At 52.8% G+C, this 24,666-nt stretch overlaps 1 protein-coding gene across 2 annotated transcripts in view; it reads right to left on the bottom strand.

Moving 5' to 3' along the window:
- The window catches only part of STAU1 (staufen double-stranded RNA binding protein 1), a 31,926-nt gene extending 10,811 nt beyond the window's left edge, over positions 1–21,115 (bottom strand). Inside the window, exons 1-6 of one of the 2 annotated variants that reach the window (XM_040330865.1) lie at positions 20,972–21,074; positions 10,366–10,641; positions 8,541–8,665; positions 6,136–6,204; positions 3,986–4,142; positions 415–553 (exon numbers count right to left, since the gene is read on the bottom strand). In XM_040330865.1, coding sequence (XP_040186799.1) covers positions 415–553; positions 3,986–4,142; positions 6,136–6,204; positions 8,541–8,665; positions 10,366–10,555 — 680 coding nt within the window. In that variant the 5' untranslated portion in view covers positions 10,556–10,641; positions 20,972–21,074. Of the gene's footprint in view, positions 1–414; positions 554–3,985; positions 4,143–6,135; positions 6,205–8,540; positions 8,666–10,365; positions 10,642–20,971 lie in introns of both variants that reach the window. The other variant, XM_040330864.1, reaches the window with a different exon arrangement.
- Between the last annotated feature and the right edge of the window lie 3,551 nt (positions 21,116–24,666).

Below are 24,666 nucleotides of genomic sequence, written 5' to 3' on the forward strand. Positions count from 1 at the left end.
GGCCAACCGAGCGTCAGATTTTTGTCTTCAAGGCGTTTGTCTTGCTTACCGACGGTACACAATTTTCGTGGCGTAGTGACGCACTATGAGGAATTTCAGCTCGAGTACCACCCTTTGGGATCCTTCTGCTAATTTTGTGTTTGGTGAGCATTGATTCCGAGCATGCGTAATTTGGTGGCGGATTTGTGTACTGATCAGAAAATCAGACAACCAACCATTGTCCGCCGAAAATTTACTAGCCTGTCATCCAACATTTGTTGGCAGTAAGTTGGACAATTGTCAAAAGGAGCGTACCAACAGTCAGATTTTAGGACAACAGTCTGTCAACAGACAATCCCCTGCCAACAATTGGATTGTGTGTACGAGGATTAACAGTCCACTAGTACCTACACAGAAGAACCTGCCAAGACATACCGTGGGGAATAACCGCCGCCCCGCATGTTGTAGTTGTATGAGGAACGTATTCCTGTATAAGGGTCCAGGGGTTTATAGGTGGGTTTCCGGCCCAGTTTCATACACAACGCATTCAGTTCCACGGTGGGGGTTATACTGTCTGTGAAGTACAAGCACATATTAAACAACGTCACAAAACAAGGTGTAAAATACATTAATCCTGCCAGAAGCAATGAGTAGCATGGTGGAAACCCTCTCTTGGTGGCATGATGCTCCATGGAAAGAACAGATAAAGGACATCTAGCTTTATCCTTAAAGCATATCCAGGGGCGGACTGACCATTGTGTCACTCGGGCACTGCCCGAGGGCCCCATGCCACTAGGGGGCCCCATCAGGGTTGCCAGGCTCAGTAAAACCAGGGACAGTATGTAAAAATCTATGTTTTTTTTTTACATCTGTCCCTGATATATCCGAAACCGACATGCTTTTGATGTGAAAATCCAGAGATTTTAGCTGCCCCGCCTCTTGGCGTGGTGGCCATCTGTAAGCCCAGGGGCCCCATAATCTTCTATTGCCCGGGGGCCCCATGAGTTATCGGTCCGCCCCTGAGCATATCTATGGTCAAAATTTAAATGAATGCAGTCATTTTCACACTATATTTCAATTTATATCTAGGTGATTCTGTGCAGAGCTCTGTAGATGTAAAGCTGGTTGTTAACTGGATACTTAATGAATGCATTGTATGCACTTCCTATAATTCTGTGACATGCATTCCCCGTGAGTAGGCACTACTGTGCTACACATTTCACAGAGCCTGCCCTTTGAACTACATAGGTGCTGAGAGGAGGAGTCAGTACAGGAATCGCTGCTTGCAGGCAGAAGATACCATGGGACATGTAGTCCTTAGAAATGTTTAAGTAAACAGCAGAGGACAGGCTGCAAAGCATGCAGGTAACCCAGGAAGTTGTGGAAAGATGGCCAGGAGAAAGGAAGAACTCACAGCAATATGTCAGGAAAAACTTACATTTCTGTCAGACTTATTTCAGGCTATGACCCACTAGGGAGATTTCCAGAACTTTCAACCCTTTCCTGCTCCGTAAAATATTGTTTTGTTTTTGTGCCCATCCTGCCCCTGAGAGGAGGAACCGTCCCCCCAAATAGAGGCACAGACAAACCAAAGTAAAATGTTCTCTCTGAAGAGCGATCTGCTGTGCAACAGAACTGGTGAACAGATTTTAAAGCGCAGGATACCGTGGCTTCTTTTTGAGCAGTAAAAGACTTTAATGCAAAAAAAATAAAATAAAATAAAAACAATACATAACTCAATTTTTGGGGAAATTGTAAGAGAGGATGTCAAGCCAAATAAACAGATACTAAACAGGTGAAGCTTTAAAATTGCGCATGCAACGGCGACATACATTTTTACTTTCCGTAGGCAACGCTTTAAAAGATTTTACAGGTTACCACTTTAAATCTACAGGGGAGGTCTAGTGCTAGAATTACTGCCAATGATGGGACGTTCCTTACATGTGTTGGATGATCGCCGTTTGCGTGCGCGAGGGACCGACGCACACTTTCGCCTTTTGCGCGCTAGCACAAGGGGTGGGGCACTTTAAACATTTTTATTTATTTTTTATACTTTTTATTTTTACACTGTTGCTTTAAAATTTTGTTTTTAATTGCTTTTATTGCTGTCACAAGGAATGTTAACATCCTTGTGACAATGGGGACAAGTACTTTATGGAGAGATCTGGGGTCAAAAAGACCCCAATTGCCTCCTTTGCACTTTAAAGCATTTACAACGACAAGATACTTTTAAAAAATGCCGGTGATGACCGCCGGGTAAACCAGAAGTGATGTTATGTAACTGTCAGATAGACTGACACAACTTTATATTGTTCACAGAGCCTACCTAACACCACTGAGACTGGCCAAATTCCAACGCATACCCGATCCAACCTGTCGTCTGTGTCAGTCCACGAGTGGCACATTTTACCATCTCATTTGGAGTTGTCCAAATATTCAGACTTACTGGATGCAGGTTGTCCGCTTTCTGCATGACAATATGGGGTCCCCTGTGGTGCTTGACCCTAAGCTGTGTATTCTGGGGCTGATTCCGGATGTAGAGGTGGATAAATATCACACAATTTTCATATTGGAAACCTTATTCTTAGCTCGAAAAGTAATTGCACAGAGATGGATGCAGGTCCTACCCCCCACTCTACCGATGTGGAAAAAGGCGGTTAATGATGCCTTGCCATTCAAGAAGCTGATCTACACACACAGGGGCGCCACGCAGAAGTTCTCCAAGGTTTGGGATAGATGGCTGGGGGACGGGGAGGCATGTGTCTGACTGTTCCGTACCCGGAGGTTGTTCCATCTTAAAATGTTCCTTGGCCCTCGTGAACATGTGAATGTATGACTAAAGGTATATAAGTAAACAAAATGAGCATGCATTTTACTGTATGATACTGTATTGTTATTGACCAATGTGATTTATCTGTCTTGTATTATGTGCTTTGAATGAATAAAGTTGATTTCTTCCAAGTAAAAAAAAGAAGTGATGTTATGTGGTCGCTTCAAGGTTACCATAGCGGAGACCCGATCAAAGACGATTCCGGCTTTGTATGGGTCTTCAGCCAGCCAGATGGTAGCCCGGGTCTGTTGGAGGGACGGGAGAGTCCAAGAGAGATGTGGAAGGTGGCAGTAGGCGGGGGGTGCTTGTAATAGTAAACCAAGTGGCTAGTCAGGCTAAAAAATGGTGCAGCTGCAGGTACCAACCTGGTGCAGCCACTTGAAGTCAAATGACGTACCAGGTATGTGATTTGGCAGCAAGTGGTAAACCAACCATACAATTGGCTCTTTCAAATCTTTCCATAGACCTCTGTGTGGTGATGAGTGACCTCTCACTATTATAAAGCTGGCGAGTCCTCCATGACGAAGTCCTATGGGCAAAGTGCGTCTTAGAATGAGTTAGGCTGAGACTGCTATTACTTTTGTGACCGACGGGATTGTACGGTGTGCAGCATCTGGGATATCCTTAATGCCGTGAGTCGTCCTGGGCTACTCTCACAATTCAGCTGCACATGTGACACGCTACAGTACACGTGTACATGCCATAGAGGAATAAACCTGTACCTGGCGAGTCCTCCATGACGAAGTCCTATGGGCAAAACGCGTCAGTGCGTCTTAGAATGAGTTAGGCTGAGACTGCTATTACTTTTGTGACCGACGGGATTGTACGGTGTGCAGCATCTGGGATATCCTTAATGCCGTGTGTCGGTCCTGGGCTACTCTCACAATTCAGCTGCACATGTGACACGCTACAGTACACGTGTACATGCCATAGAGGAATAAACCTGTACCTGGCGAGTCCTCCATGACGAAGTCCTATGGGCAAAACGCGTCAGTGCGTCTTAGAATGAGTTAGGCTGAGACTGCTATTACTTTTGTGACCGATGGGATTGTACGGTGTGCAGCACCTGGGATATCCTTAATGCCGTGTGTCGGTCCTGGGCTACTCTCACAATTCAGCTGCACATGTGACACGCTACAGTACACGTGTACATGCCATAGAGGAATAAACCTGTACCTGGGTTTTTTCCCTCATTGCGGGATGGGCGGGCAGTAGGTTTCGGGTATTTAGTCCCCTCCAAAGCTTTGGCAGCAGCAGCATGTTGAGCTTTTTTAATACTCGTCCCTTCGGCCTCCCAGTTCTGGTCTCCCAGTGTGAGCTGTACGGTGAAGGTCTGCAGAGAAAGCACCAAACATCACCACTAGAGGGAGCAGCTACAGACAGCACAGGACAAGACAGGGCAACAACAAGAAAGAAAGAGTCCAATCAGAAAAGTGTGTTTTGTGGGGCCAAAAAAAAACAGTAGACAGTTTGTCACAGTGACAGGAAAAGCTAACAAATGACATCTAGGCAAGCCCTCTCCGCCCCTTCTCATAAACCTGCTGGTGCTGAATCAAAGAGATGGTTGCCGCTCATCATCTGAGAACCTATGTAGGTGGAGAGATCACATAACTAAAAGTTTACCAACAACATAGTGGAAATCATTGCAAGCCTCATCAGAGGAGGCGATCGTCTGCTAGGAAAAAAACTTGCAAAATGTTTCCGCTACAGTAATGAGATACAAAGCCAGACACCTGTGTAAAAAGCCTCTGGTGGAAGTTGCCATTCTTTAATCCCAGGGCTACAAATTAAAAAAGAAGTGTGGGATATGAAAAAAATAAACGTACTTCTGTAGGTGGGTGCAGCATCAGTCCAATCTGCCACCTAGAACTGAGCGATCAAAGACCGCTGATCACTCAGTTCTCAGATGACTCCGTTACTGGCTCTCTGTTCTGTCCCCTCCAGTGCTCACTGGAGTGCCAGGCTGTGGAGGGGGCGGGAGAGGCTGGTTTAGTCTCCCAGAGTCAGCTGTCGGTCTAGGCCTCTGGGTGGATCCTGACATTAAGGTCGGGATCTCTCCAGAGCCTGGATTGGCTGAGTGATGATAACCAACAGCAGACTTTAGCCTGAAAACAGGTCACAGGAGTACAGAACGAAGTGCACTCCTGTGACCTACAGGAAAAGTAGGGTAAAAAGAGCTTTGGTCATACTTCCTTAAACATATTCAAATGAGGATGAGGGGGGCGTGTTTTATGTAAATGGGTGGTGACCCGACGTGATTGACGTTTTTTATGAATGGGGCATGCGCCGTCCGTGTACATATCCCAGTGTGCATTGCTCCAAAGTACGCCGAAAGGACGTATTGGTTTCGACGTGAACGTAAATTACGTCCAGCCCCATTCACGGACGACTTACGCAAACGACGTAAAATTTTCAAATTTTGGCGCGGGAACGACGGCCATACTTAACATTGACTAGGCCAGCTATTTGTTCGACTAACTTCACGCCGAAAAAAAAAGCCATACGTAAACGACGTAAAAAAAATGCGCCGGGCGCACGTACGTTTCTGAATCGGCGTATCTAGTCATTTGCATATTCTACGCCGAACTCAACGGAAGCGCCACCTAGCGGCCAGCGTAAATATTGCACCCTAAGATACGACGGCATAGGAGACTTACGCCGCTCGTATCTTAGCCTAATTTAAGCGTATCTGGTTTCCAGAATACGCTTAAATTTAGGACGGCGTAGATTCCGAGTTACGACAGCGTATCTACGGATACGCCGGCGTAACCCTACGTGAATCCAGCTATTAGCCGTCTTTTAAACTCCAGTTCCATAACAAGAATTCTGGAAAGGCAGCAAATTCAGTACCATTGCTTTATATTTACTTAAAGTGGAAGTAAACCCAAAGATCTAACATTTTAAAACAGTTACATTTCCAACACATGCCGGGAATGTTGCTGTTTACATTGGTTGTTCTCTCAACCAAACTGTCAAACCATCCAATGGCTGGTGTCATAACTGATCACATGTGCAGCATCATGGCTGTTGCAGATCAAACAGAGGCCAAAATGGCGGCTTCCGTGTCTGAAAATAGGAGGGTTTACTTCCACTGTACGGGAAATTTATATTTTCTTGACCTTTAACTGGAGTTTTCATATAAAGATTAAATTTCTTATCTCCACCCACAGCAGCTCCACATAAATGATGAGACCTATATGGAGTATAGTGATATGACCCCCAAAGAAAAGAAGAGGTGACAACTACTAACAGATTCTTGTAAAGAGGGGACAGAAGGCCCAAAAGAACAGGACAGAAAAATTGTCATAGAAGAGACGGATACCCACTTGGTTTGGGCGATCTTCTCCCACTCTCTCAAGAAGGCTGTAATCCTGCCAGCGTCCTGGCCGTATCACCTGGGGGGTGCGAGAGAACAACCCTCCGTCATCATCAGTACTGCAAAATCTTACCGACAGCAGGCCGCTAACAGTGACCTCAATCCCCGCCCCCCACCCACAGAATGGACATACAACCGTGACCTCCCTCCCCGCCCCCCACCCACAGAATGAACATACAACCGTGACCTCCCTCCCGCCCCCCACCCTCAGAATGAACAGTGACCTCCCTCCCCGCCCCCCACCCACAGAATGAACATACAACAGTGACCTCCCTCCCTGCCCCCCACCCACAGAATCAACTTACAACAGTGACCTCCCTCCCGCCCCCCACCCACAGAATGAACAGTGACCTCCCTCCCGCCCCCCACCCACAGAATGAACATACAACAGTGACCTCCCTCCCCGCCTCCCACCCACAGAATGAACAGTGACCTCCCTCCCCGCCCCCCACCCACAGAATGAACAGTGACCTCCCTCCCCGCCCCCCACCCACAGAATGAACATACAACCGTGACCTCCCTCCCCGCCCCCCACCCACAGAATGAACAGTGACCTCCCTCCCCGCCCCCCACCCACAGAATGAACATACAACAGTGACCTCCCTCCCCGCCCCCCCACCCACAGAATGAACAGTGACCTCTCTCCCCGCCCTCAGAATGAACATACAACAGTGACCTCCCTCCCCGCCCCCCACCCACAGAATGAACATACAACAGTGACCTCCCTCCCCGCCCCCCACCCACAGAATGAACATACAACCGTGACCTCCCTCCCCGCCCCCCACCCACAGAATGAACATACAACCGTGACCTCCCTCCCCGCCCCCCACCCACAGAATGAACATACAACCGTGACCTCCCTCCCCGCCCCCCACCCACAGAATGAACATACCCATCTAACCTGCTGACGGCTGCATAAGGAAAATTATATTTTTATATCAGTTCTATATCACATGTGTATGTATAGTTCACACTGGGCACAGGAGGTGCGGTGGCAGTATAGCAGCGCGATTTTTAGCGCCGATATACCGTCGTATTTACCGCGATATTCGCCCGCTAGCGGTGCGGTTTTAACCCCCACTAGCGGCCGAAAAAGGGTTAATACCGCCCGCAATGCGCCTCTGCAGAGGCGGTATTACCGCGCTTTCCCATTGATTTCAAATGGGTGAACACACCGCTCCTATACCGCTCAAAAGATGCGGCTGGCAGGACTTTTTGAGCGGTCCTACTAGCGCACCGCTTCAGTGTGAAAGCTTTCGGGCTTTCACACTGAAGACTGCAGGGCACGATTTTTTCAGTCGGTATAGCAGCGCTATTTTTAGCGCTAAACCGCCTGAAAAACGTGTCAGTGCGAAAGGGGCCCAATACTCCCATACAAAAACCAGACTCTGGGAATTGCTAGAAATTTACTTGGAACCCCCAAACGTTTATAAATTATAATATATATATATCCTTCTCAAAGACCCTAGGGCAGGGATATGCAATTAGCGGACCTCCAGCTGTTGCAGAACTACAAGTCCCATGAGGCATAGCAAGACTGACAGCCACAAGCATGACACCCAGAGCCAGAGGCATGATGGGACTTGTAGTTTTGCAACAGCTGGAGGTCCGCCAATTGCATATCCCTGCCCTAGGGAATAAAATGGCGATTGTTGCAATATTTTATGTCACACTGTATTTACACAGTGGTCTTTCAAAAAACAAACAAAAAAAACAGTAAAGTTAGCCCAAATTTTTTTGTTTTAGGCTGCATTCACACTTCGGCGTACAAAATCGCAGCGTTTTGTCCCGCGAATTGCGGAGACAAATAGCGGCGTTTTGTACCGCGATTTGCGGCGACAAAACGCCGCGATTGTGAATGCAGCCTTCACCCCCTCTATGGAGATGGTTCACATCTCCTATGCCGAACGCCATCTGAAAAAAGGTCCGGGACTTTTTTGCAGGCGGCAGGCGTTCGGCGTGGAGATGTGAAACATCTCCATAGAGGTGCATGTGTTTTCGTCCCTCTGGCGTCTCGGGGCTGCTGCGGCGTCACACTACAGGCGACAAAACGCCTAGGTGTTAAAGGGGACTTAATGTGAAAGATGACGTTACGTCGTGGGAATCGTGATCTATCTTCTAGCAAAAAAAATAAATAAATTGTGATTCTCATTTTAGCCAGAATCGTACCGCTCTAAATCAGATTAACCAACAGCATAGGGCTTGTTACTTCTTTGGACAGGCACCCCCTACTGACCAATCACAGATCAGCTTTCTACTGCTGATAGCTAAAAGTGTAAGAAAAGCTACTTTCCGATTAGTGATCTCCCTCCATTCTGCCGATGAGATGGATGACCCCCCGGGACGGTCACTTACCTTGGAGTGCGCCGGGCCTTGTTCACTCAGAAGTTTGTACTCAGGCTGAACTTTATTGAAACGGGCCAATTCATTCACTAGACACATGGGGGTTTTCTCTTTGGGGTTTGCCATGTTAGAAGAGACTGTGAGAGAGAGAGAGCAGAGATAAGATCAGGAATCCAGGGGTCATCTACATCAATGTTTCTCAACTACCTCCAACAGGTCATGTTTTCAGGCTTTTCATTATTTTGCACAGGTGATTTCATCAGTTTCACTGCCTTAGCAGTTACCACAGCCGTTTCATCTGAGGGAAATCCTGAAAACATGACCTGTTGGGGCGCCTCGAGGACTGGAGTTGAGAAACACTGATCTACATCAATGTTTCTCAACTCCAGTGCTCAAGTACCTCCAACAGGTCATGTTTTCAGGATTTCCCTCAGGTGGTAATTACTAAATGCAGTGAAACGGATCAAATCACCTGTGCAAAATAATGGAAAGCCTGAAAACATGACCTGTTGGGGGGTACTTGAGGACAGGAGGTGAGAAACGGTGATCTACATTCCAGGACCCAGATATTACAGAGGTGATACATTTATGGTGTGCATAATTTTATTTATAAAAATAATGTAAATAAATAATAGAGATAAAAAAAAAAAAAAATTGAATTTTTGTACTCACCGTAAAATCCATTTCTCTGAAGTTCATGGACGGACACAGCATCCTTTGACAGTAGGGTTATGCACCTTCCTTCCAGGAGAGTTTAAACTCTCCTAAAGGAAGCGGATATAACCCTACTGTCAAAGGATGCTGTGTCCGTCCATGAACGGAAGAGAAAATAGGATTTTTGTACTCATGGTAAAATCCATTTCTCTGAGTTCATGGACGGACACAGCATCCTTTGACAGTAGGGTTATATCCGCTTAATTTAGGAGAGTTTAAACTCTCCTGGAATAAAGGTGCATAACCCTACTGTCAAAGGATGCCGTGTCCGTCCATGAACGAAAGAGAAATATATATTACACACACTATATTTTCAAACGTATTGGGACACCTGCCCTTTCACGCACCTTTATTGGCTTAGTCCGTAGGGTTCAATATTGAGTTGGCCCCGCCCTTTGCAGCTATAACAGCTTCAACTCTTCTGGGAAGGCCGTCCACAAGGTTTAGGAGTGTGTCTATGGGAATGTTTGACTATTCTTCCAGAAGCGCCTTTGTGAGGTCGGGCACTGATGTCGATAAGAAGGCCTGGATAACAGTCTCCACTCTTTCTAATTCATTCCAAAAATGTTCTATCAGGTTGAGGCCAGCCAGTCAAGTACCGACATAAGGGAGCCCAGACCCCACAGAGCAGCGACATAAGGGAGCCCAGACCCCACAGAGTACCGACAAAATTGCGTCCGCTCGTGGAATGCCGACAAACTTTTACCCTTTAAAATCTCCATAGGCGACGTTTAAAAAAAATCTACAGGTTGCATGTTTCGAGTTACAGAGGAGGTCTAGGGCTAGAATTATTGCTCTCGCTCCAACGATCGCGGCGATATCTCACATGTGTGGTTTGAATACCGTTTACATATGCGGGCGCTACTCACGTATGTGTTCGATTCTGCGCGCGAGCTCGTCGGGACGGGGCGCGTTTTCTGGCTCCTAACTTTTTTAGCTGGCTCCTAGATTCCAAGCAAATTTTGTCAAACCCTGGTTTATATTTACTAAAATAATTGCATTTCCATGTTCTGTGGGAGACCAGACATAGTGAATGCAGAGTCCTGGGTTTAGTAACACTTTAATGTCCCTGTAAACAATGTGCAGACAGGAGCCCAGGTGACCCTACAGGAAAAGGCCTTACCTGCAGCAGCATTGCCAGAGGTGACAGACGTAGGCGGCAGGGCGGAGCTCTGGTGTGGTCTTCCTGCATGTTCAGAAGGCAGGGGGCCGGCAGTGGGTGGGATCCCCAGAGACTGAGGGAGGGGAGAGTGCGGCTTCTTGCTCAGCAGGCTCCCTGAGAGGGCGGCGGGTGCGTTCTGGACTTGTGACATGATGGTGTCTATCAGAGATGGCTGCTGGCAGGAAACGGTGTTCAGTGCAGAGTGAAGCTGAGTGCAGGCAGGAGTCAAGGGATTATCTGCAAGAAATAAACATTTCCTATCAGGTGAAGGCAGCAAACTGGCTGGACATCCCCGTCACTGTACTCTAGCGCCACCCAGTACAGCCAGGTGAAGCCTGAACATGACAGCTATACATAAATAAGCAGAGGGGTTCCATACAGCCATAGGGAGGGCATCCTCTCGTTACAGAACAACATTAATAAAACAGAGTACCGACATAAGGGGGCCCAGACCCCACAGAGTACCGACATAAGGGGGCCCAGACCCCACAGAGTACCGACATAAGGGGGCCCAGACCCCACAGAGTACCGACATAAGGGGGCCCAGACCCCACAGGAGTACCGACATAAGGGCGCCCAGACCCCACAGGAGTACTGACATAAGGGCGCCCAGACCACACAGGAGTACCGACATAAGGGCGCCCAGACCCCACAGGAGTACCGACATAAGGGTGCCCAGACCCCACAGGAGTACCGACATAAGGGCACCCAGACCCCACAGGTGTACCGACATAAGGGCGCCCAGACCCCACAGGAGTACCGACATAAGGGCGCCCAGACCCCACAGAGTACCGACATAAGGGCGCCCAGACCCCACAGAGTACTGACATAAGGGCGCCCAGACCCCACAGAGTACAAACATAAGGGGGCCCAGACCCCACAGGAGTACCGACATAAGGGGGCCCAGACCCCACAGAGTACCGACATAAGGGGGCCCAGACCCCACAGGAGTACCGACATAAGGGCGCCCAGACCCCACAGGAGTACTGACATAAGGGCGCCCAGACCACACAGGAGTACCGACATAAGGGCGCCCAGACCCCACAGGAGTACCGACATAAGGGTGCCCAGACCCCACAGGAGTACCGACATAAGGGCACCCAGACCCCACAGGTGTACCGACATAAGGGCGCCCAGACCCCACAGGAGTACCGACATAAGGGCGCCCAGACCCCACAGAGTACCGACATAAGGGGGCCCAGACCCCACAGAGTACAAACATAAGGGCGCCCAGACCTTACAGGAGTACCGACATAAGGGGGCCCAGATCCCACAGGAGTACCGACATAAGGGCGCCCAGACCCCACAGAGTACCGACATAAGGGCGCCCAGACCCCACAGAGTACCGACATAAGGGCGCCCAGACCCCACAGAGTACCGACATAAGGGCGCCCAGACCCCACAGAGCACCGACATAAGGGCGCCCAGACCCCACAGAGTACCGACATAAGGGCGCCCAGACCCCACAGAGCACCGACATAAGGGTGCCCAGACCCCACAGAGCACCGACATAAGGGCGCCCAGACCCCACAGGAGTACCGACATAAGGGCGCCCAGACCCCACAGGAGTACCGACATAAGGGCGCCCAGACCCCACAGGAGTACCGACATAAGGGGGCCCAGACCCCACAGAGTACCGACATAAGGGGGCCCAGACCCCACAGAGTACCGACATAAGGGGGCCCAGACCCCACAGGAGTACCGACATAAGGGCGCCCAGACCCCACAGGAGTACTGACATAAGGGCGCCCAGACCACACAGGAGTACCGACATAAGGGCGCCCAGACCCCACAGGAGTACCGACATAAGGGTGCCCAGACCCCACAGGAGTACCGATATAAGGGCGCTCAGACCCCACAGGAGTACCGACATAAGGGGGCCCAGACCCCACAGAGCACTGACATAAGGGGGCCCAGACCCCACGTAATGCCGGTGTAAGATGGCCCCACCCGCATTGTCCTAAAGGGGTACCATTCACACGGACCTCAAACACAAGTGGGCATTCTCTCCAGACAACTGCCTCTGCTGGCAGCAAAGGCAGGGCACCCCCCCCCCACTGGCAGCAAAGAGTATGGGCCCCCCCCAGCAGCAAAGGGCAAAGGGGGCCCTCCCGTCTCCCCCTGGCAGCAGAGGGACCCACATCTCCCCCTGGCAGCAGAGGGCAAGGGGGACCCCCCGTCTCCCCCTGGCCGCAGAGGGGCCCCCTTCTCGTCTCCCCCTGGCAGCAAGGGGGGTGCTGAGCCAAGAAAAGTGCAGCACAGGTGGAGGGCAGAGCGCAGAAAAGAGCCCCCCCTGGCAGCAAGGGGGGACCCTCCCCTCGTCTCCCCCTGGCAGCAAATCCCGCCAGCCCCTTGCACTGTAAAACCACCTGATCACTTCTACAGAAAGCCAAAAGTATGTTCATTGAGCACAATCCGCAACTCATTTCAGTAAAGAGAACCGGTCATTACATTGGCTCCCGATGTGATAGCAATAACATTAAAGTAGAACTATTGGTAAAACTCCCCCCCCCCATTTTGGATAGAGCCAGGGAGGATTACAACCCCTGTCCCATCCACCCAATCTGTGTCCCATTGGGGAGATTCAACTTCACTTCCTGTCCCATAGCCAGACAGGAAATCCCTGCAAATGAAGGGACCCCCAAGTCACCAGAAATAGTGTCCCCATAGGAAGATTTCCCCTCTGTTGTAATAGTTCCAGGGCCATCATGCGCTAAACTGATAATCTATATAGGCTTTTAAAAGTGGCAGTGAACTCTGCTTGGACCCTTGTACCTACAGGTAAGCCAATCATAAATCTCACCTGTAGGTAGGATGAATATCTCCTAAGCCTGCACCGTTTAGAACAGGGATCCTCAAACTACGGCCCTCCAGCTGTTGTAGAACTACACATGCCACGAGGCATTGTAAAACTCTGACTTTCACAGGCATGATGGGAATTGTAGTTCCTGAACAACTGGAGGGCCGTAGTTTGAAGACCCGTGGTTTAGAAGATATTCACATGTTCAGCAGCCGGTGAAGTCAGCGTATTGTACTCTGAAATGAGGGCGCGCTGAATGAGCCGCCAATCCAGAGCTCTGTGACACCATCGTGACTCCCATGTTCAGAAGAAATAGAATTGAAGCTCAGCCATTCAAACGGCTGAAGCTGGAAGCACTGGCAACGGTGCAGTATGCAGCTCAGGGGGGGCATCGGCTTTATAGGCAAGTCTGTCATAATGTGCTAGTATGTGACAATAATTTGTGATGATATTAGCTTGCAGGTAGGTCAGATTTATTTTTCTTTTCTTTTAAGACTTAAAGCGGAGGTTCGCACAAAAAGTGAACCTCCGCTTTTTGGATCCCCCCCCCCCCTCCGGTGACACATATTGCACCTTTCAGGGGGGAGGGGGGTGCAGATACCAGGTATTTGCACCACTTCCGCTGGGAATCCAGCCTGTGACGTCACCCCCCCCCCCTTCTGTCTTCTGGTAAACACAGTTCCCAGGAGAGAGCGGGGAGCGGGGGACCAGTGACGGCGTGCCGCGATCCTCGCCCATGCGCAGTAGAGAATCGGGCAGTGAAGCCACAAGGCTTCACTTCCTGATTCCCTCACCGAGGATGGCGGCGGAAGCAGCCGAGGACCGAGCGATTGCTCAGCCTCGTCTGCTGACATCGTGGGCGCGCTGGACAGGTAAGTGTCCATTTTTTAAAAGTCAGCAGCTGCCGTATTTGTAGCTGCTGACTTTAAAAAAAAAAACGGCGGAACCTCCGCTTTAAAAAGGAGCTCAGGGTCACTCAAAAAAGGAAAAGCAAGCAGCTACAAATACTGCAGCTGCAGACTATTCTAAGGACTGAGGATGAGCTCCGGCGTGTTCGCACACTCCACGTGCAGAGCCCGCCAGGAAGCCGGCTCGGCGCTGCGCTCACCACAGACAGGGAGACATTTCACGATCTCTACAGCCGAGCATCGGGACAATGTCTCCCTGCCTGTGATTAGCGCAGCGCCGTGCCGACTTCCTGGCGGGCTCTGCACGTGGAGTGTGCGAACACGCCGGAGCTCATCCCTAATAAGGACACTTACCTGTCCAGGGACCCAGCGATGTCCTCGCCAGAGTTGATTCTTCAAATCAGCTTTGGGTGCAGGCGCTGGTGTTCTATCAGATTTCATAACGGAAGCGACGTTCCGTCACGCCCATCTTGGTACACCGTGCACTTCGCTACAGTCGCCAAGCGGACATCTTTATTACAACCACCAAAGTCTTGCACGCTTATTTTTACCAGTAAACTCGGCTTACATTGTGAAATACAGGATTTAGAAGTCAGCGACAGCGTTTTGATGTTGAATTTTAAAAGCAGTGGCAAGCCTGCGGAACTCACACGTTTGCTAATCTGACAGAACACCGCTGCTTTTAAAATTCAACATCAAAATAGTCACAAAGACTTCTAAATCCTGTATTTCACTATAAGTGTGAAATGCAAGACTTTGGCGGGTGTAAAAAGATGTTCGCTTGGTGACTTCAGACTTGTAGGCTTACTGCGGCTCAGTGTGGGGTGTACCAAGATGGCCGTGACGGAACGTCACTTCCGTTACAAGATTTGACGGGTCGCATAATTTGATGGAACACTGACATAGCAAATGAAGAAAACAGGAAGTAAAGCCTCGTAGCTTCACAGTCGTTTCCTACGGTGCATGTGCGAGCTGCGCTGTGCCTTGTAGTCTTCTAGGACCTGTGATGTGTCCTAAAAGACTGCGGGGGGGCTGAACATTTGACTCAGATCGCAGTGGTGATGCAAGCAGTAAGTGGGAGTGGGTACCTGTCAGAATTAGATACCCACTCCCCCTCCCCCTATCTTCTATGGGTTCTTTGGGGTGGAGCTCCGCTTTAACTACCACTTTAAAACAATGTCCGAAGACAATTCTGGGTTTGAAAGTTTGCTGCCATGTCACGGGTGTGTGCAATGTTAAAGCGGGGGTTCACCCTTAGAGGACACTTTTTCCCTTAGATTCCTGCTCGTTTTGTCTAGGGGAATCGGCTATTTGTTTTAAAATATGATCCGTACTTACCCGTTTACGAGATGCATCCTCTCCGTCACTTCCGGGTATGGGCTGCGGGACTGGGCGTTCCTATCTTGATTGACAGTCTTCCGAGAGGCTTCCGACGGTCGCATCCATCGCGTCACGATTTTTCGAAAGAAGCCGAACGTCGGTGCGCAGGCGCAGTATAGAGCCGCACCGACATTCGGCTTCTTTCGGCTACGAGTGACGCGATGGATGCGACCGTCGGAAGCCTCTCGGAAGACTGTCAATCAAGAAGGAACGCCCGCTCCCGAAGACCCATACCCGGAAGCGACGGAGAAGATGCATCTCGAAAACGGTAAGTACTGATCATATTTTAAAACAACTAGCCGATTCCCCTAGACAAAACGAGCAGGAATCTAAGGGGAAAAGGGGAAAAATTTTATAAATGGGTGAACTCCCGCTTTAAAGTGATTGCGAAGGTTCAACAAACATTTCACACTTACATCGTCTGTGCAAGGGTTTTGCAGAGCGGCCCGATGCTCCTTTTCTGGGGTCCCCCGGCGGCGCTCCTGGCTCCTCCTCATCGGGTGACACCACAAAGAGTCGCTTTCCATGGGGACACCCGTGCAGGCACGCTCCCGAGTCCCGCTGCTGAATCCATTGACACAGACAACAGGACTCAGCCCCGCTCCCATGTCACTGGATTTGATTGACAGCAGTGGAAGCCAATGGCTCCTGCTGCTATCCATTTAGGACCTGAGACAGCGACTGGGCTCGTTCTCATCGCTAGATGGATCGGGTTCAGGCAAGTAAAAGGGGGGCTCTGGGGTGCAGCTGCAACACAAAAGATGCATTCTATGCAGAAATGGAACTTCCGCTTTTCGGAATCCTCCCCCCCTCCGGTGTCACATTTGGCACATTTCAGATATTTGTGTAATACAGGTATTTTGCTCCCGCTTCCTGGCATAGATAACCGAGCCACCCACGGGTATCTATGCCACTTCCGGCACCTTCTTCCCCCCATCCCCTGCTGTCTTCTGGGAGACACACAGGTCCCAGAAGACAGCAGTGGATATAAAAAGTCTACACACCCCTTAGAGCTGCACAATTAAGCGTTAAATCGTGATCTCGATTCAACCCCCCTGACCATCTCCAATGCAGAGTTTGCCAATTCTTCCATACAAGTGGAGAGATGTATCAGCTGTCAAAAGAAAATATGTCTGCCAAGTTTTTAACAACATGAAACATTGTAACTAACTTCCTTCTTAGATCAAACTTCTGTGTGTAAATGCAGGAAGTTTAACCACTTAAAGTCCAAATCTTTTTCTGACACTTGTTTCTCAGTTAAAAATCTGTTTTTTTTTTATAGGAAATTACTTGGAACCCCCAAACATTATATATATATTTTAGCAGAGACCCTAGGGAATAAAATGGCAATGGCTGCAATATTTTATGTCACACTGTATTTGCCCAGCGGTCTTTCAAATGCAATTTTTTGGGGGGAAAAAAGTAAAGTTAGCCCAATATTTTTTTGTTTTAAGCTGAAAGATGATGCTAAACTGGTCAGGGAGGCGGCCAAGAGGCCTACAGCAACATTAAAGGATCTGCAGGAATATCTGGCAAGTACTGGCTGTGTGGTACATGCGACAACAATCTCCCGTATTCTTCATATGTCTGGGCTATGGGGCAGAGTGACAAGACGGAAGACTTTTCTTACCAAGAAAAATATATAAAAATATATGTTTGGTGCAAAAACAACACTGCACATCACCAACAGAACACCATACCCACTGTGAAGCATGGTGGTGGCGGCGGCATTGTGCTTTGGGCTGTTTTTCCTTCAGCTGGAACAGGGGCCTTAGTCAAGGTAGAGAGAATTATGAAAAGTTCCAAAGTCAATATTGGCACAAAACCTTCAGGCTTCAGCTAGAGAGCTGAACATGAAGAGGAACTTCTTTTATCATGACAACGACCCAAAGCCATACATCCAAATCACCAAAGGAACGGCTTCACCAGAAGAAGATTCAAGTTTTGGAATGGCCCAGCAAGAGCCCAGACCTGAATCCCATTGAAAATATGTGGGGTGATCTGAAGAGGGCTGTGCACAGGAGATGCCCTCACCATCTGACAGATTTGGAGTGTTTTTGCAAAGAAGAAGAGTGGGCAAATATTGCCAAGTCAGGGTGTGCCATGCTGATAGACTCATACCCACATATACTGAGTGCTGTAACAAAATCAAAAGGTGCTTCAACAAAGTATTAGTGTAAGGGTGTGCAAACTTATGCAACCAGATTATTTTTACTTCCCTCCACCTAAAAGACTTCAGTTTGTTGTTTGAATGAGTTGTACAGTTTATGGGTCACATTAAAGGTGGAAAAAGTTCTGAAATGATTTATATTTGTCTACATCACAGAAACCTGACATTTTACCACCCGGGGTGTGTAGACTTTTTATACCCGCTGTAGGTGTCACCAGAAGGAGGCCGACCTCTCCCCACTGAGAGGAGATATATATATATATACACAGCTCTATGTAAACACTTATCTGCGCTCAGAGCCTCCACACACCTCCAGCACAGTCACTGGAAGGGACCAGAACGCTCACCATACATACTTGCAATTGGGAGCTTTCTGATCATGTGACCACAGCCAATCACAGGGGTCATATGACCCAAAAGCCCTGCCTCCTGGTATTTAGAAGCTCTCAAAGGGCTGGGGAGGTGCCCAGCACCACCAGCTTGGATACAAGAGCCTGCTGCGCCTGCCAGAGGAACCGCAGCCGCCCCCCCCCTTTGCTCCTGCCAGAGGAACCGCAGCCGCCGCCCCCCCCCCCCGCTGCCAGAGGAACCCCAGCCGCCCCCCCCCGCTGCGCCTGCCAGAGGAACCGCAGCCCGCCCCCCCCCCCGCCAGAGGAACCGCAGCCGGCTTTCTCCCCCCCCCCCGCGGCGCCTGCCAGAGGAACCGCAGCCGGCTCCCCCCCCGCGGCGCCTGCCAGAGGAACCGCAGCCGGCTCCCCCCACGGCGCCTGCCAGAGGAACCGCAGCCGGCTTCTTCCCCTCCCCCCCCCGCGGCGCCTGCCAGAGGAACCGCAGCCGGCTTCCCCCCCCCCGCGGCGCCTGCCAGAGGAACCGCAGCCGGCTTCCCCGCGGCGCCTGCCAGAGGAACCGCAGCCGGCTCTCCCCCCCCCGCGGCGCCGGCCAGAGGAACCGCAGCCGGCTCTCCCCCCCCGCGGCGCCTGCCAGAGGAACCGCAGCCGGCTCTCCCCCCCTGCCAGAGGAACCGCAGCCGCCTTTCCCCCCCTGCCAGAGGAACCGCAGCCGCCCCCCCCCTTTGCTCCTGCCAGAGGAACCGCAGCCGCCGCCCCCCCCCCCCCCCCCGCTGCCAGAGGAACCCCAGCCGGCTCCCCCCGCTGCGCCTGCCAGAGGAACCGCAGCCCGCCCCCCCCCCCCCGCGGCGCCTGCCAGAGGAACCGCAGCCGGCTTTCTCCCCCCCCCCCGCGGCGCCTGCCAGAGGAACCGCAGCCGGCTCCCCCCCCCGCGGCGCCTGCCAGAGGAACCGCAGCCGGCTCCCCCCACGGCGCCTGCCAGAGGAACCGCAGCTGGCTTCTTCCCCTCCCCCCCCCGCGGCGCCTGCCAGAGGAACCGCAGCCGGCTTCCCCCCCCCCCCGCGGCGCCTGCCAGAGGAACCGCAGCCGGCTTCCCCGCGGCGCCTGCCAGAGGAACCGCAGCCGGCTCTCCCCCCCTGCCAGAGGAACCGCAGCCGGCTCTCCCCCCCCTGCCAGAGGAACCGCAGCCGGCTCTCCCCCCCTGCCAGAGGAACCGCAGCCGGCTCTCCCCCCCTGCCAGAGGAACCGCAGCCGGCTCTCCCCCCCTGCCAGAGGAACCGCAGCCGGCTCTCCCCCCCTGCCAGAGGAACCGCAGCCGGCTCTCCCCCCCTGCCAGAGGAACCGCAGCCGGCTCTCCCCCCCTGCCAGAGGAACCGCAGCCGGCTCTCCCCCCCTGCCAGAGGAACCGCAGCCGGCTCTCCCCCCCTGCCAGAGGAACCGCAGCCGGCTCTCCCCCCCTGCCAGAGGAACCGCAGCCGGCTCCCCCCCCCGCGGCGCCTGCCAGAGGAACCGCAGCCGACTCCCCCCCGCGGCGCCTGCCAGAGGAGCCGCAGCTGACTCCCCCCCCCGCGGCGCCTGCCAGAGGAGCCGCAGCTGACGACTCCCCCCCCCCCCCCGCGGCGCCTGCCAGAGGAACCGCAGCCGGCTTCCCCGCGGCGCCTGCCAGAGGAACCGCAGCCGGCTCCCCGCGGCGCCTGCCAGAGGAACCGCAGCCGGCTCTCCCCCCCCGCAGCGCCTGGCAGAGGAACCGCAGCCGGCTCTCCCCCCCCTGCCAGAGGAACCGCAGCCGGCTCTCCCCCCCCCTGCCAGAGGAACCGCAGCCGGCTCCCGCGGCGCCTGCCAGAGGAACCGCAGCCGGCTCCCCCCCCGCGGCGCCTGCCAGAGGAGCCGCAGCTGACTCCCCCCCCCCCCCGCGGCGCCTGCCAAAGGAGCCGCAGCTGACTTCCCCCCCCCCCCCCCGCGGCGCCTGCCAGAGGAACCGCAGCCGGCTCCTCCCCCGCGGCGCCTGCCAGAGGAACCGCAGCTGACTCTCCCCCCCCCCCCGTGGCGCCTGCCAGAGGAACCGCAGCCGACTCCCCCCCGCGGCGCCTGCCAGAGGAACCGCAGCCGGCTCCTCTCCCTCCCCCCGCGGCGCCTGCCAGAGGAACCGCAGCTGACTCTCCCCCCTGTGGCGCCTGCCAGAGGAACCGCAGCCGCCTCCTCCCCCGCGGCGCCTGCCAGAGGAACCGCAGCCGACTCCCCCCCCTACGGCGCCTGCCAGAGGAACCGCAGCCGGCTCCTCATCCCCCCCCCGCCTGCCAGAGGAACCGCAGCCGGCTCCTCCCCCCCCCCCCGCGGCGCCTGCCAGAGGAACCGCAGCCGGCTCCTCCCCCCGCGGCGCCTGCCAGAGGAACCACAGCCGGCTCCCCGCCTGCCAGAGGAACCGCAGCCGGCTCCCCGCCTGCCAGAGGAACCGCAGCCGGCTCCCCCCGCCTGCCAGAGGAACCGCAGCCGGCTCCCCCCGCCTGCCAGAGGAACCGCAGCCGGCTCCCCCCGCCTGCCGCGCCTGCCAGAGGAACCGCAGCCAGCTGCGCCTGCCAGAGAGGACTTGAGGGGAGCGGAGTGTCAGCTCCTGGGGTCAGTACACTGAATGGGAATACAGGGTGGGGTATATATGAAGAGAGGAGTGTCAGGAGAAGTACTGGGAATACAGGGGAGGTGTACATATTATTGATGAAGAGGGAAGGGCAGAGTGTCAGCTCCTGGGGTCAGTACACTGTATGGGAATACATCATATACAGGGGGGGAGGGGGAGTACATATTATATATGAAGAGAGGAGTGTCAGCTCTTGGGATCAATAACTGGAAATATAGGGAAGGTGTATGGGGGAAGGGGATGTCTAGCAGTGGTTGCCATGGTGACATGAGGTGTTGCCCCTGGTAACCCTGCAATGTCCGGTTGTAGGCCGGTCTCCGCTCTCACCTGTCGGTGTCCATACACGGAGCGGCGCGGTGTCGGTGAAGGATCCGGTTCGGGCGGTGGAGGAGGGGAACACGGCAAACACTAAAGAGAAGAGCAGCCTGACCTTCCGGAAGTGACGTCACCCGGCACTGCGGAGGAGGCGGGACCTGTACATCTCCCTTCGGCGTCCGCCCGGCTCCTCCCCTCCATGGCATCGTTACACCCCTCGTCCGAAACCGCCCATGTGTGCGCGGAGCCCCGCCTCCTGGAGTACAACTTCCAGCAGCGCGGACACCCGCGGAGTGTCCTCTTTTCCCGGCATCCTCCTCCATGTGAACCCGGAGCACCCCAAAGTACATCTATACCTGTCTGTGCTCCTCCCCCCCAGAGCACCTCCCATCATTACCTGTCTGTGCTCCTCCCCCCCAGAGCTCCTCCCATCATTACCTGGCTGTGCTCCTCCCCCCAGAGCTCCCCATGGCCAACTTCCCCCCTAGGTCAGCTCTGTGATTCCCCCCCAACCCAGAGCCCCTGTGCCCCCCATGTCAGCCCACTCTACCCCATACACCCCTCATTTCAGCCTAGTGCTCCCCATATCAGATCTGTCCGCCCCCCCATGTCAGCTCTGTGCACCGCTCATTTCAGCCTAGTGCACCCCCATGTCAGCGCTATGCACCCCTCATTTCAGCCTAGTACTCCCCCCCCCCATGTCAGCGCTATGCACTCCTCATTTCAGCCTAGTACTCCCCCCATGTCAGCGCTATGCACCCCTCATTTCAGCCTAGTGCCCCCCATGTCAGCGCTATGCACTCCTCATTTCAGCCTAGTACTCCCCCCATGTCAGCGCTATGCACCCCTCATTTCAGCCTAGTACTCCCCCCATGTCAGCGCTATGCACTCCTCATTTCAGCCTAGTGCTCCCCATGTCAGCGCTATGCACCCCTCATTTCAGCCTAGTGCTCCCCCATGTCAGTGCTATGCACCCCTCATTTCAGCCTAGTACTCCCCCCATGTCAGCGCTATGCACTCCTCATTTCAGCCTAGTGCTCCCCATGTCAGCGCTATGCACCCCTCATTTCAGCCTAGTGCTCCCCATGTCAGCGCTATGCACTCCTCATTTCAGCCTAGTGCTCCCCATGTCAGCGCTATGCACCCCTCATTTCAGCCTAGTACTCCCCCCATGTCAGCGCTATGCACCCCTCATTTCAGCCTAGTACTCCCCCCATGTCAGCGCTATGCACCCCTCATTTCAGCCTAGTACTCCCCCCATGTCAGCGCTATGCACTCCTCATTTCAGCCTAGTACTCCCCCCATGTCAGTGCTATGCACCCCTCATTTCAGTCTAGTACTCCCCCCCCCCCCCCATGTCAGCGCTATGCACTCCTCATTTCAGTCTAGTACTCCCCCCATGTCAGTGCTATGCACCCCTCATTTCAGCCTAGTACTCCCCCCATGTCAGCGCTATGCACCCCTCATTTCAGCCTAGTACTCCCCCCATGTCAGCGCTATGCACCCCTCATTTCAGCCTAGTACTCCCCCCATGTCAGCGCTATGCACTCCTCATTTCAGCCTAGTGCTCCCCCATGTCAGTGCTATGCACCCCTCATTTCAGCCTAGTACTCCCCCCATGTCAGCGCTATGCACCCCTCATTTAAGTCTAGTACTCCCCCATGTCAGTGCTATGCACCCCTCATTTCAGCCTAGTGACCTCCCATCATGTCAGCTTAGAGCACCCAAAAATATCCCTCCAGTTCAGTCCAGGGCTCCCCAGATCGGCCCAATGTACCTCCCATAATAACCCTGAGCTGTCCTCCCCACAGAGCACGCCATAACCCTCTTCACCTAGAGCAGCCCCATCTCAACTCTGTCCATGCCCCCCCCCCCCAGGTCAAGCCAGAGCACACCCATGAACCCCCCCAGGTCAGCCCAGAGCACCTCAGGTTGGCTCAATGTACCCTTCATGATGACCCTTCGCCACCCCCCCCCTTCAAAAAAAAACCCACGGCCCTCTTAGATAAGCCCTATGTCAACTCTGTGCTCCTCCACCAGGTCAGCTCAGAGTACCCCATGAACCCCTCATTTCAGTCTGTGCTCCATCTATGTCAGCTCGGTGTACCCCTCATTTCACCCCAACGTACCCCTCCAGGTCAGCCCAGAGCACTCAGGTCTGCTCAATGCACCCTCCGTAATAATCCTGTGCTCTTTACTCCAAGACCCCCCCCCCCTCCTCGAAGGTCAGCCTCATATCAACCTTGAGTCCCACCCTCCCAAGGTCAGCTGGGAGCACCACATACCGGTCAGCCGAGGAGCACCTCATACCTATCAGCCGAGGAGCACCTCATACCCCCCTCCCCCCCATGTCAGCCTTGTGCTCCCCAGATGTGATTCCTGGACTACCAAATAGGGAGGGAAAGGAATAATTTTATAGGTCACACAAATGTAATCCAAAGGGCCCTAGGAAAGGCGCATGTAAGCGGGGTTGAAATAGCGAGTTAGGTGCCGTCCTAGATATGGGGTGTGGTAAGGGATAACACTTTCCCAGTTCTTTGGTTTTCCTCTGGGTCCAACCCACTGATCCTGTGTTATAAAAGAGGGACAGTGGTCCAGTACCAAGAGCCAGCTTTTGAGAAGCAGAAGAATGTCACTTACCACTGCTGTGATGTAAGTGTCCTCAGAACTTGAGGTTCACCCCAAAGACACCAGCTGCTGGTGTATGCCACTGATGAACTCTGTATTTCACATGGACTCTACCTTTGCAGGTATGCCAGGGCAGCACCTAGCCTGACTTAAGGTTAGGGATGTAGGAAAGAATAAAGTCTGCATGTTGGACTTTGTAAAGGCTTTTTCAAGTTCTGAAGCCTTGACAAGTTTTTAACAGGAAACATTGTAACTAATGCTTTGTTCTTAGATCAAAGGGATAAACTTCTGTGCATGTGTGTAAAGAAAAAATCCGGGCAGTCTGCCAAGTTTGTAACAACATGAAACATTGTAACTAACTTCCTGCTTAGATCAAATCTGTGTGTAAATGCAGGAAGTTTAAACTACTTAACCTCTTCCCCACCGCGCCATAGACAAAAGACATCTACAGCGCGGTGGAGTTATTCTGGGAGGACGTCCTCTCAGAATCCTTCCCTGGGGCGCGCTCCCAGAATCATCTGTGAGCGCCGGGTCTAGAAGACCCGGCGCATCACAGATCGCGGTAAATCGCCGCTGATAGCGGCGGTTTACCACGTGATTGCTCCGTCAAATGACGGAGCGATCACTTGTAAAAAAACCAGCGTCATGTAATGACGCCGGTTCCACCCTCTCCTCTCTGTACCAATCGGTACAGAGAGGAGAGGGGGGAGAGCAGAGGCAGCAGCAGCTGCTGTGGCTGGATCTGTGACAAATGCAGTCACAGATCCAGCCATCCCTCCCTGCGCAATACTCTGCATTACCATCAATACTCTGAAATAACCCCCCATACTCTGCAATACCCCCCATACTCTGCAATAGCCCCCCCCCCATACGCTGCAATAACCCCCCCATACTCTGCAATAACCCCCCCCCCATACTCTGCAATAACCCCCCCCCCCATACTCCGCAATACCCGCTAATATGACAGAAACAAGATTTTTTTTTTTTTTTTACAGAATTGTCAGTGTTTTTTCTTTTTTAGCGCAAAAAATAAAAAACCCAGAGGCGATCAAATACCACCAAAAGAAAGCTCTATCTGT

The sequence above is a fragment of the Rana temporaria genome, chromosome 12 (genome assembly GCF_905171775.1).
Source record: "Rana temporaria chromosome 12, aRanTem1.1, whole genome shotgun sequence".
Taxonomy (NCBI): Eukaryota; Metazoa; Chordata; class Amphibia; order Anura; family Ranidae; genus Rana; species Rana temporaria.